Source organism: Primulina eburnea, chromosome 18 (assembly GCF_022965805.1).
Source record: "Primulina eburnea isolate SZY01 chromosome 18, ASM2296580v1, whole genome shotgun sequence".
NCBI classification, from domain to species: domain Eukaryota; kingdom Viridiplantae; phylum Streptophyta; class Magnoliopsida; order Lamiales; family Gesneriaceae; genus Primulina; species Primulina eburnea.
In genome coordinates this window covers 32,326,405-32,337,728 of record NC_133118.1, presented here as the reverse complement: position 1 = coordinate 32,337,728, position 11,324 = coordinate 32,326,405, and the positions used below count along the sequence as shown (strand labels likewise).

The following is an 11,324-nucleotide window of genomic DNA, read 5'->3' as shown; positions in this document are numbered from 1 at the left end:
CATATAATCAAATATATATAATACCCGTGAAGAAGGGAGATCCTGTCAGGAAAAGAAAATAATCTTGCAATTGATTGCAGAACATGGCCAATTTTCATTGCTTTTGACTTCAGTGCCTTCATAAAGTTCACAAATTCTTTATACTCGGCATCATTAAGCTTTTCTCGGACCTACAAGGTACATGTAAATAGATTGTTAGATTAGGGCATATGATGCATATCAAGTTAGAAGTCACAAAGTAATACTCCAGTATCAAGAAGATAGAACAGTAGCAAAGACACTTAGACAAAGTCAGTGGTAATAGCAATTACCAAAACATTCCCAAATGCAGATGCCTAGTTAAGTCCTATCCCAGATAATGAGGAAAAAGGAGAAAAAAAACCTCCACCTGAGAGAGAAAAGCTGATCCCCTTTTCTCATCATTATGAGGCACGGTCTGAGAAACAACTTCCTTCTGTAAGTGTTCCCAATTTGTAAGTGCCAAATTTTTCTTTTGGGCAAAAAATTCATCACCAACCAGGACTTCTACATTTTCTTGATGATTCTGAGTACCGACATTCTCGGTCACTTGAAGGTGTTCAGATTTTACTAAAATTTTCAACTGCTTTTCAAACTCATAATCTTTTGATTGATTAGGCCCTGTTATCAATAAGCTAGGTTTCTTCGATGAGCAAGGTGCAATCAGTTCACCGGTATCTCCATCCAAACCATCTATATTTTGGTTTGCACTTGAGATCAAAATTCTTTTCCTTGGGTTTATATCACTCGAGCAAATCATGGGTGAATCTCGAAAATGCTTGTCTGGAGTCAGATGAGAGCGGTTGGCAGGAACTATCTCTCTGAGCTTGCCAGAAATATTTCCTTTTTTGATTTGTTTAACAGAAGATGCTGTCTCCAAGGAGAATGTAGGGTGTATGGATGTTGTCTGAAGACAATTCAAAGAGAAAAAGGAAATGTGTATCAACTGAATAAGACACGGCATCAGTTCTAATTCAAATAAAATAGTATCACGGTAAAATTGAAATTTACCTGGGAAACAAGAGGCTTGTTAAGGTGAAACTTGCCCAGAAGTTGGCTTTCTGAAACTTTCAGATTTTCTGCAATGATCAACATGTAACTACAGAATTGTCCTTACCCAAATATATCTGATGTCAATGGTATTCTGGGAAATATATAACACACTAAACTGTATCATATTGTCTTATTATGCACCGAAAAAGGGTAACTAGAAAGTTCATCCTTTTTTCAAAAATCACACAGCAACCCATGGGCAAATGTTGGCTACAGCCTTGATCTATTTGGAATTCGACTGTGGATTTGTCTTTCATATTTGGTTCAAAACATAAGGTTAGCACGCTAACTTTAGAAGGTTACAAGGCTTGTGAATGAAAAAATTGTTCTGTCAACTCCCTAAAATAAACATCAGATTATATTCATACAAAGTGCTCATTTATTTGTTAGGTTGATATTAGCATAGCTTCATCTGATCAACTTATTTCTCATAAGTTATCTGACTCTTGGGCTCCCCTCAATGTGGTTATCCGTTGAATCAGCAAAGCCAGATTTGCCCACAAATCCTCTTATCTATTTGTGACATGAACAAAGGACCAAAACTTCAAACAATAGACAATGCTTCTAAATGAAAAACATGTAGACAGATATGCGAAGTGAAAATCGACTATAACTCTGCACATGCTCTCAAATTTGTAATTCAGAGCATCTCATGACTCATAACCAACTTAGAAAAGAACTAAAACAGGAAATATAGCGATTCAGAACCACATTACTTTGCAATGTACAAGAACTCCGCATGGCGTACATGATTATGAAACATTATACAGGACGAAAAATAAATTTCGTTACACTTGGCAGAAACAAGTGTTGGATCTATCATAAATTACATTGAAACAAGCACAAGAAAATTTAGCACTCCAACATTAGCAAACCAAAGAATCCTTACCCTGATAATCATTTCGTGCCAATTCTAGTTTGTAGGGCCCCGAGTTCCTCCATCTCGAAAAAATCGAGTCAATGTGTAAACTACATCACCAAATTTCGAGTAACACTGCAACACAAGTTGAGGTTAAAATTTTTGTAAATAAGAGAAGCAAACGACCCCCAAACAAAAAACAGACAAACCTACTTTCAGTATAGGTTTGTATCCACTGGAGATTTGAGACTGACGTTCGAATATGTGAACCTAGTTATATTCAGAAGATGAATTATCATGGCGTACTTAAATATATCCGTACAGTGTTTGATCAATTGAAGCCACATAATCATATCATAGTCACTGAAAGTAATCATTTTGTGGACAAATATTGGACTAGATACTACATTAGACATCAAGTGAAATACTAGGTTTCAATAATGTTCGTCTATGGGAAAATATTACAAGTAATTGCAAGTTAGTTTTCGAGTAAATTAAATTGGGTACCTTTCTGTTGTCACTATTTTGTGATATTAGACAATATATTGTAATGGGAAATTTTTTTGGAGACTTCAAATCAACCATGCTGGAAAACCTGGAGTGTTATCACACAGTAAGTCGTTTGTAGGTGTGATAACACTCCAGGTTTTCCAGCATGGTTGATTTTGAGTCTTCAACAAAAAACTTCCCATTTGCAATCTAACAATATCAGAAACTCAATATTTTGTTTGAAGGTCGATGGATATTGTCTATTATCACGAAATAGTGACAACAGAAGGGTGCCCGATTTAATTTACTCGAAAAACTAACTTACAATTACTTGTAACCATAAGATCACAATAATTTCCTCCACTCTAGCATCAATATCAAAGATGCAGTCGTCAACCCACAACTACCTCTCATCACAAAATATAATTGCTCCATAATCATGTTGATGACGAATGACCTCGACCAACAGCCTGATTTACAGCCCGTGATGCTTGTTGAGAGTACCACTCTTCTCCAGTCAAACCCTGTCCATTCACAGAGACGTCAGTAAAATTTCATGATATTTAAGCATCGTAAAAAAGTATCACATAAAAGATCCATTTATCTAAATATCTTAGCAACCAGAATACCTTGATGTTGATCATTTTAGAGTGTGCCTGTTGATCCAAGTATTCACGCTTCAGGCGAACCTGTCTCCCCGCCAATAACAGAAATAGCTCCTTAGAATTTAAGGTGGTGGGGATGCAGGTGTGGTTAAGTCGAATCAATATGTGAGTTACCACTAGCGCACTTCTCATACCGGAAGTGAACCATGTTAGAGTCATCTCACCGTCAATTTTCTTGAAAATGAAAAGCAAGATATATTTCACCGCAAAACATATATTTTTTTCTAAAATAAAATGGTCATTTATCCAGTCAGCGCCAAATCATAGTAACAAAAATCTCACAACCCAATGAAAGAACTTTTGTACGATTTTTTGTGTAAGCTCACATTCAATGATGCTAAAATTCAAGTCAAGCAGTTCATGGAATAAATGATTATAGACTTAACAATGGTTTTTGTAAGGTGCGCAAATAAGCCTGAAAAAAAACATACAAGATGGTGATCACAATTTAGCCACTAGAAAATACACGGAAAAAAAACTATAAAAACACAACATTATATGCCAGGACAGATTCCCCCATGTAAAGAATAAAGAAAGAAGTTAACATTGACAAGAGAACTCGTTAAGGTGGCAAACTGGTTTGGTTTGGGCCATGGACCAATATTAACCCAGCCAGGTATAATCAGTTTTCCTAAATTTTGACTCGATAGCTACCCTAATCCGGTTGGCAGGCCCAGTCTGGGGTGGATTGAGACCAGTGAACTTTTGTAGGTGAAAATGGACATATATACCGTATACGCGACAAAAGGACAAACCTGGGTTCATTCATGGCAGCAAATGGCAAAGCCAGTGATGACCACAGCTCTGCCAGCATGGTCAGCAAAATCCAAGCCTTCACTCACCTATTAATATATGCTAGAAATTATAACAAAGTTCATCTTACACACGTAAGCAGCAGACACATCTTGCCTGCTACAATATTTTTGTGAAGAAATACAGTTTTCAAAGTACCAAATAAAGGCGAAAGATAAGAATGAAGCAGGACTAAACCATTTGAAAGGATTCATAAAAATGGGCCAATAGTTCCCCAACAGATTTCGTGTAAATTTCAGCTGAGTTAGGCCAGATATGCTTAAAAATCCATATGATACATGTGATGACAAATTAGATCATGTCACGAACTTGATTAATGTTTCCATGTGCCTCCATGACTCAATATACTTAGGCATGATAAACCATAAGACATTGCTAGACCAGGTATCAGATAAATATTCAGCATTGTGCTCTTATGAGAATGTAACACGATTTTGTCTTCTTATCCATATACTGTGTGATTACAGTTTTCTAATGCATATTTAACGGAAATGAACGTGATCAGTAGATCGTTAGTCGTTATCATTATTTGTTGTTTATTTTAGTGAGTATGGATGCTCTGCGGGGCGAACGGCCTGACCAAGTTTCGGTAAATATACTTGATTCATAAACACGTCCTAAATAAAGCTATTTTAATAATTTCCCAAGAAAAGAATATTTAGGGTCTCAGTATAAAAACCAAGATCGATACATAAATTTAAGGTGAAATCATGCAAACCCAAGAAAAAATATTCCAATACATTTATACAATTTGTCTTATTATCCATATACTGTGCGAAAACCATTTTCTGATGCACATTTAACTGAAATGAACATAATTTGTAGATTGTTACCATCACTTGTTTGTTTTCTTTAGCAAGTATGGATGCTCTGCGGAGTCAAACAAAAGCATTTCAAACCAATATTTTTGCAGTATGACAAGATCAGACGTAAACAATCTAACGACTTTTGAAATACATGTGAAATATGTTGTTTTTGGATGGTTCAACTATACAAGCATGCATATGTAAAGATTTAAATGAAACAAGCCATATAGTCTGGAGGACAAAAGAAACTAGCAAGTTTACTCAGGTATAACCAGACCTTTCCGCGACAAACAGCAAAAAATATAGCTCCTGAAGTTGTTGCCTCCTTTAACTTTGTCGTATAATCCTGTTCGATAATATATGGATTGGCTAAAATCTTTCAGATAAAACTTCTTGATAGAAGAAGCATAAACAACAGATCTTGGATTCAGACAACTTACTTCAATTGCCAAAGAAAAAAGTGAGCCTTGCCTAGGTTCCACAACAGGTGACTTGAACTTGCACATTCTTTCCCAGACTGTATTTGAATTAGCTAAATTTTGTTGGCCCTGCAAATGTGGGGTTCCAACAATCAAAGGAAATCCAGGCAAACCAATTTTATCCCTGAACTTAGATGCCTTACATTAGTTTTCCAGCAGTTGATGCATTGCTCCATAAGGTAGTAAGATGGGAAAAATACTAAGAGCCCATCTGGTACAATTCTAGCAAAATTGACTGGGACATCAATTACAATTTAGTATGTCTTCAAATAAATTCTTACAACAAAATTGTCGTCTATGGTATATTTCAATCTGCCAAATAAAAAAAAAGTAGCACCGTTGATCTTGTTATCTCTGTGAAATATACATACCAATGGCATTGCCAAGTTCCAGCTTGTACTCAGCAGAACCACGATTGCGATAACAAGAATTGAAAGAATAGCCAGATGGCCCAACTGGTGCAACTCCAGCCCATATCTGATTTCCCGATATAACGTGAGGATTCTCCAACCGAACAGGAAATTCTCTACAGCAGGGAAAAATATCAGCAGCTGATTCTGCAAAGCAATTATGAAAAAGATTATGAGAGATCAATGCCTCTATGAACAGTCACTCACAACTTCAATTCTTCTGCAAATGAATTCAGGGGTGATAATGTGCCAGATGTCAAAATGATGGATCCAACACCCAGTCTCAAGAATTCTTCCATCGCAATTCCAGGATTGAAGCACCACCAGCTTAACGTTCTTGATGTTTTCCCTGAATTCTCACACCGATTCATCAACATCTATTAGAAAACTTACTTTGTATTTTCAAAACTTGCTTTGTATTTTCACACATATTCCAAATTACAGGAAAAATAAATAAATTTGCAAATAAAGTTCTACAGCCTTGAGTGAACGTTCAAATTTTCAGATAAAAATGGATTAGAGTTAATGTCCTTGTAGATTTCACTAAAGTCATAGGATTGATGAAATAGATACAGGGTCCAATTGCATATAAGCGACTAAAAGACCAATAAAGAATGGAAAATGCAGGGCATTCTACAAAATTTATTAACATATCCCAGTGCACAGATGGAAAACGGACATGAGCATGATTCATCGCACAAACACTAACATGTTCCTATGCGAATATAATTTGTCACAAGGCATGTAGCCAATGTGTGTGAAAGTAAACAACAAACTTATAACCAAATAATCAAACTATTATGAAATGATGAACATGTGATTAAGCAATAAAATGATCATTTACGAGATTAAAATGATACTGTGGAAGTGATTCAAACTTTTCAATATCAATCAACGGGTAGGTTCATGACCACAACCTAAGTGAATCATGAAAACAAATGTATCACTGAGAATTAACTGCAAGAAGATGCCATAACAATAGACTTGGAACTTTCTTAAACAAATGGTGCAGACTACAAGAATGTACAAATTAAAAGAAATCACAAAATCAGTTAAGTGGAAACATAAAGCTAGATGTTTATCCTTTAATGAGAATGGAGTGCACAAGATACCTCTAAAGGCATCTTTAGCACTAGCTTCAACTTCTTGGACATGAAGCTGTCAAAGGTCAAGTCAAGGTACCATGTAAGTACATATGAGCAGATGAGGTAGCCTGTTGACATGAAACTGTCCAAGCCTGTAAACTCATGATGTTAATATATAATAAAGGGAATTAATTTAACATACCCGATAGTATTGGGCATGAGCAGTACCGTTATCTCTAAATATCAGTCTAAGAATGTCGCCCATGCTCTCTAATCTGCAAACAAATCCATTCGTTTTATTCAGTCCTCCACTTTCACTGGTGTTTGCATCTGATAAAATTATAAGATAATTACAATAAATATTATGTTAGATCATAAATAATGCTAAATTCCATCTTTTCGAATACAATCTTGTCTAGTAAGTTGAAACTGCAGACAGGAATAGAAAGATTGTATTGACAGTCAATTTAGAAACTGCTTACCTTCTTCAAGAAGTACACATGCTTTATCGATGATATTCATGAGCATGGTAGCTGTTTCCTGAGTTATATTTAGCTCAGCCAATAGCTCATATATGTAGGGCCCAGCTTTTGTAAAGCCTAATTCTCTTGATTCAATAGGCACCTCAGCTATTCGTTTCTCCAGCTTCAATAGAAGGGCTGCACAAACACCAACATTGACGATAATTATGATTTAACATCTTGGGCAAACCACTTAAGACTATGCATGATTAAGTAGGAATAAGCTCTTTCAAGTCAACATGCCACTATATTGGAATATGTTTCAAAACAGATAATATTGTTATGGAGAATAAATAATTGAGATTGATAAAAGATTAACGAACGTCAGGGATTAGCTCCATCACTGGTTATTTATAAACCGATTAATTGGGAAGGTATCATCAAGATGAATGCCATTTGTTACCTCGGAGAATAGCAAAATTATCTGGATTACAAGATTTATCACTTGACATGTCCCTTCTAGTAATAGAAAGATCAATGCAATTTTTTGCCTCAGATATGCAAGCTGTCAATAGGCCTGAAGGCAGGTCAAAAGAGGCTGCATCAGCACACAAACCTTCCTGCATTTGTCAAATAATTTTCAGAAGTCAGCAACAAAGCTTATTAAATTTGATTGTTTTTTATAAGAAGATTGACTTGTTCCCGAAATCTGGTAAGCATAGGCATATTCATGAATTGAATGATAAGAAAAACGATGATACAGTCATACGTACTAAGTTGTGAGCTTCATCAAAAATGAGGATGCTGTTATTCCAATCAACGGAGAGTGATTTTCTATTTCCACGATCAATAAGATAGTTGTAGGGTGCAAATAAGATGTCAACCACTTTGTGCAACTCCCTCGACAGGTAATACGGGCACCTAAAATAGTAAAAGAATCATGTGCAAATTCAGCTTTATCAACTGCCTACTATAGATGACATATAAAACGAATAAACCTACGGTCCCGAGCTTCTGCCGAGATTGACCAAGTCCTCTATATCAACTGGATCATCTCCAAGGCTAGAATTATTCTTCAAAAATTCTGTAAACAACAGAGAGGGAATTATATAACCTATGTACATAATTTATGAAATACAAGGAAGCAGAACAACATATTACAATACGGACATAAACAATAAAATACAGAATTCCTACGGTCAGCATCAAAATGATACACACTCTATCAGCCACAAATTTAAAAGCCAAAGATAATTAATTTTGTGCAACATTTGCACATCAGTAACCCTTTCCTCACTGTGAATGTGGTTCTTATTAGTTTCATTCCTTCTTGTTATCATAAACAACTAATATTGCTTTGTTTTTTCTAAAAATAAAGCCCATGTTTGCCATTAACAGCCTAGGGACGAAATTGGAACAAATCAAAACTTTCATAAATTTAGCATCATGCATTTTCAATGATAATTGACTAACTACTTCTTGAAGCCTTTGCAAGTAAACACATCTTAAAATTCATATCATGGAACCAAATCATGTCTTTAACTACTTCAAAAATGTATCGCGCATACCTGTAACACGCGAAAAGTGAGCACAATATCTTTTGGTACGTTTTTTGCATAGGGCATGGCAAGCATTTGTCTGTGTCTTTCCATGAAGTTGGCGTACTTCGTCATGAATGCACAATTGCTCTCGAGATCCTAACACCACCATTTTGGGTCTGAACTTTATTGAGTTAAATCTAAATTAATTCAATATTATCTAGAGAAAAAAATATAAATATTACTGAATGTAAATGTCATTCCATAAAAATAGATCAGTCCATCAAAAATTCATGAGAACTGGCATCAGTTGAAATGAACTAGAACATAATCAGAAACTGTCCCACATGTCTAACAGTCACATGGTATGATTATGAATTACAGGGGAATATATACAAAGTAAGAACACATGCCAGACGTAAATCTGTTCTAGAATGGAAAATGTGACGAATTATTCCTGTGGACAAGTTGCCAATTTTTGTGTCTATATCCAATGCAATCATAGTCCTTATTGCGTGAAAGGTGCAAAAGATATCCAGATATGAACAAGAAAATGAATCAACAATAAATAGGAACCATTAGAAAATAAACACGGCATAAAACCTACAGTGAAATGCTGAAAGAAACTAAAAAGAAATCGTGAACGGCATAAATGGCTTAAGTGGGGATTGAATTGAATGAAAATTCCTGGAACTGCTCTTGAGAGAGCACGGCAAGTAAATAATCAGAAGAATTCTCTCACTAAATTTCAATAAGCGTTCAGAATGAGCAAAAAGTATTTGCAACTATATTTGAACGGAAAGCAAAGACACAATCTTGTCAATAACCATAGCCCCAAAAAGTCAGACTGTTTCACGTTTCTTTTCTATGTAATACATTTCATTTCCTGTTCATCCCTTATCCCGTTATTGTTTTATATATCTTACAGAAAATAAATTATCATTTCACAAGGAATCCAAACACAAACAAAAAAAGGATAATTATTGACCCACGAGTTCCCCTTTCTGGAAGCTTCATGAAGCAAGGCATTCAAACAAATCAGTCCTCAAATTTCAAAGAAACTATAACCAAATAGATCTGACCTATAGTTGGACCTCTTCAACTCTTGTATCACTTGCCGAATCTGGCTGTGGGTGCGAGATGTGTAAATTATGGTGGGATATTTAGAGGATCGGGATTGCGACTGTTCGTCATCTGGAAATTGGCTTCCTCTTACATGACTTCTTTCACTCCAACCTCTTGAAAAATCACCCAAACTTTTCCTCCAAGCTAATGTGGCACATAAAAGACACAATGTCTTTCCGGTTCCAGTGGGACTTTCCAATAGGGCATTACATTTCTGGCATCATAAAAGGTTATACATAACTGAATGAGATTTCAATACCATGGATGTAACAGTTAACGAAATTAGCATCTGATTTTGTGGAAATCCCAAGCATAAAGCAGAATCTGGAGAAACAATCCATATGGTATCTAAAGGAAATAAGAATAACATGACCAACACACGGAATTCAAAACCAAAAATATATCTTTTAGACCAAATTGACACTTTCAACCCAGAAAGAAATAAATAGCGATCCATAATATTCAAGATCCCCACTTGAAAAAAAAAGGTTATCGCCAATGCAAAATAGATTTATTTCAATTGCATAACATCTAACTTAGCCACTTTGGGTATCCGACTTATTCAGATAACCACAGTTTTAGTTGCTGCAAAATGAAAAAATAAGAATACAAGCCTGAAACAGACGATTAAGTGAATCTTTTCTCCCCTCTGCTATGTGTGGCAGGCATAAATCTGGGAGAAGAATTTTACTAGACAATAAGGCGAGAATACGAAAACAAAACGGATTTAACAGATAATCTTACGTCTTGAAGAGACTGGATAACTTTTTCCATGTAAACGAGCTGGCAATCGTAAGCCTCGTAAGGGAAATCCACATCGATTCCCCTGATTTTGTATGTTGGCATGCTTGATTGATTGATCTTTCGGAGTACGCTATGTGGAGAATAATGCTGGACTTGGAGCCCTAACAGCACTGAACTCCTCTTCCCGCCATTTTTGCCATTATAAATAGCACACGACGTCGTATCGCCGTATGGTAGACAGATTTCGTAGAATATTATTTTTTTTTTTTTATTTCACGTACTTATTAACAGTAATTGTTGATCACCAAGCGAATCTGTCGTGCGCTAGTGAGATTTCCGCCTGTGACCCGGGTTCGATCCCTGGCTACGGTGTTTTCTTTAATATACTCTACTTTTTCTGCAAATTCCTCTCTCAAAATAACATCGATAATATCAAATTTTACTTCAAGTTCGGTTTGGAGAACAAGTCTTCAGATTGAATGAGTTTGGTCGGGATCCGAGAGCTAGTCCCTAACTTGATATCTTGGTGTTTATTCAACTGCATGCCGAATACAAAAAACTTGATATCTTAATACGTTAAGTGATCAAACAAACAATGCTATATAAATTATTAGATACAGATGCATCAAATACCGTCATTCTCGACAAAACATGTTGTGTCATGGAAACAAGTCGCATATCTTCACAATGATATAATATAGTCCACTTTAAATTTAAGATATCATGGATTTACTTTTGACATTTACCAAAAAAAACTTCATAGACTTAAAAATATCATT

The 11,324-nt window shown here is 35.6% G+C and overlaps 2 protein-coding genes across 3 annotated transcripts in view; both read right to left on the bottom strand.

Moving 5' to 3' along the window:
• The window catches only part of LOC140819280 (regulator of telomere elongation helicase 1 homolog), a 5,290-nt gene extending 2,668 nt beyond the window's left edge, over positions 1-2,622 (bottom strand). The window contains exons 1-5 of the mRNA XM_073179288.1: positions 2,513-2,622; positions 1,961-2,040; positions 1,030-1,097; positions 389-925; positions 25-170 (exon numbers count right to left, since the gene is read on the bottom strand). Coding sequence (XP_073035389.1) covers positions 25-170; positions 389-925; positions 1,030-1,097; positions 1,961-2,040; positions 2,513-2,622 — 941 coding nt within the window. The remainder of the gene's footprint in view (positions 1-24; positions 171-388; positions 926-1,029; positions 1,098-1,960; positions 2,041-2,512) is intronic.
• Positions 2,623-3,690: 1,068 nt separating this feature from the next.
• LOC140820022 (regulator of telomere elongation helicase 1 homolog) lies at positions 3,691-10,786 on the bottom strand. 2 transcript variants are annotated; one of them, XM_073180319.1, is made up of 15 exons: positions 10,546-10,786; positions 9,759-10,015; positions 8,707-8,855; positions 8,141-8,222; positions 7,912-8,059; positions 7,602-7,758; positions 7,160-7,336; positions 6,880-7,007; positions 6,705-6,750; positions 5,800-5,941; positions 5,554-5,708; positions 5,326-5,417; positions 5,144-5,251; positions 4,981-5,049; positions 3,691-3,926 (listed from the first exon to the last, which is right to left on the bottom strand). In XM_073180319.1, the coding sequence occupies exons 1-15, from the start codon at positions 10,645-10,647 to the stop codon at positions 3,846-3,848; spliced, it is 1,893 nt and encodes a 630-aa protein (XP_073036420.1). In that variant the 5' UTR covers positions 10,648-10,786; the 3' UTR covers positions 3,691-3,845. The 2 variants fall into 2 exon arrangements, with proteins under 2 accessions (XP_073036420.1, XP_073036421.1); XM_073180320.1 differs by lacking the exons at positions 3,691-3,926; positions 4,981-5,049; positions 5,326-5,417 and having other exon boundaries at positions 5,182-5,306; positions 10,546-10,785.
• Positions 10,787-11,324: the final 538 nt, after the last annotated feature.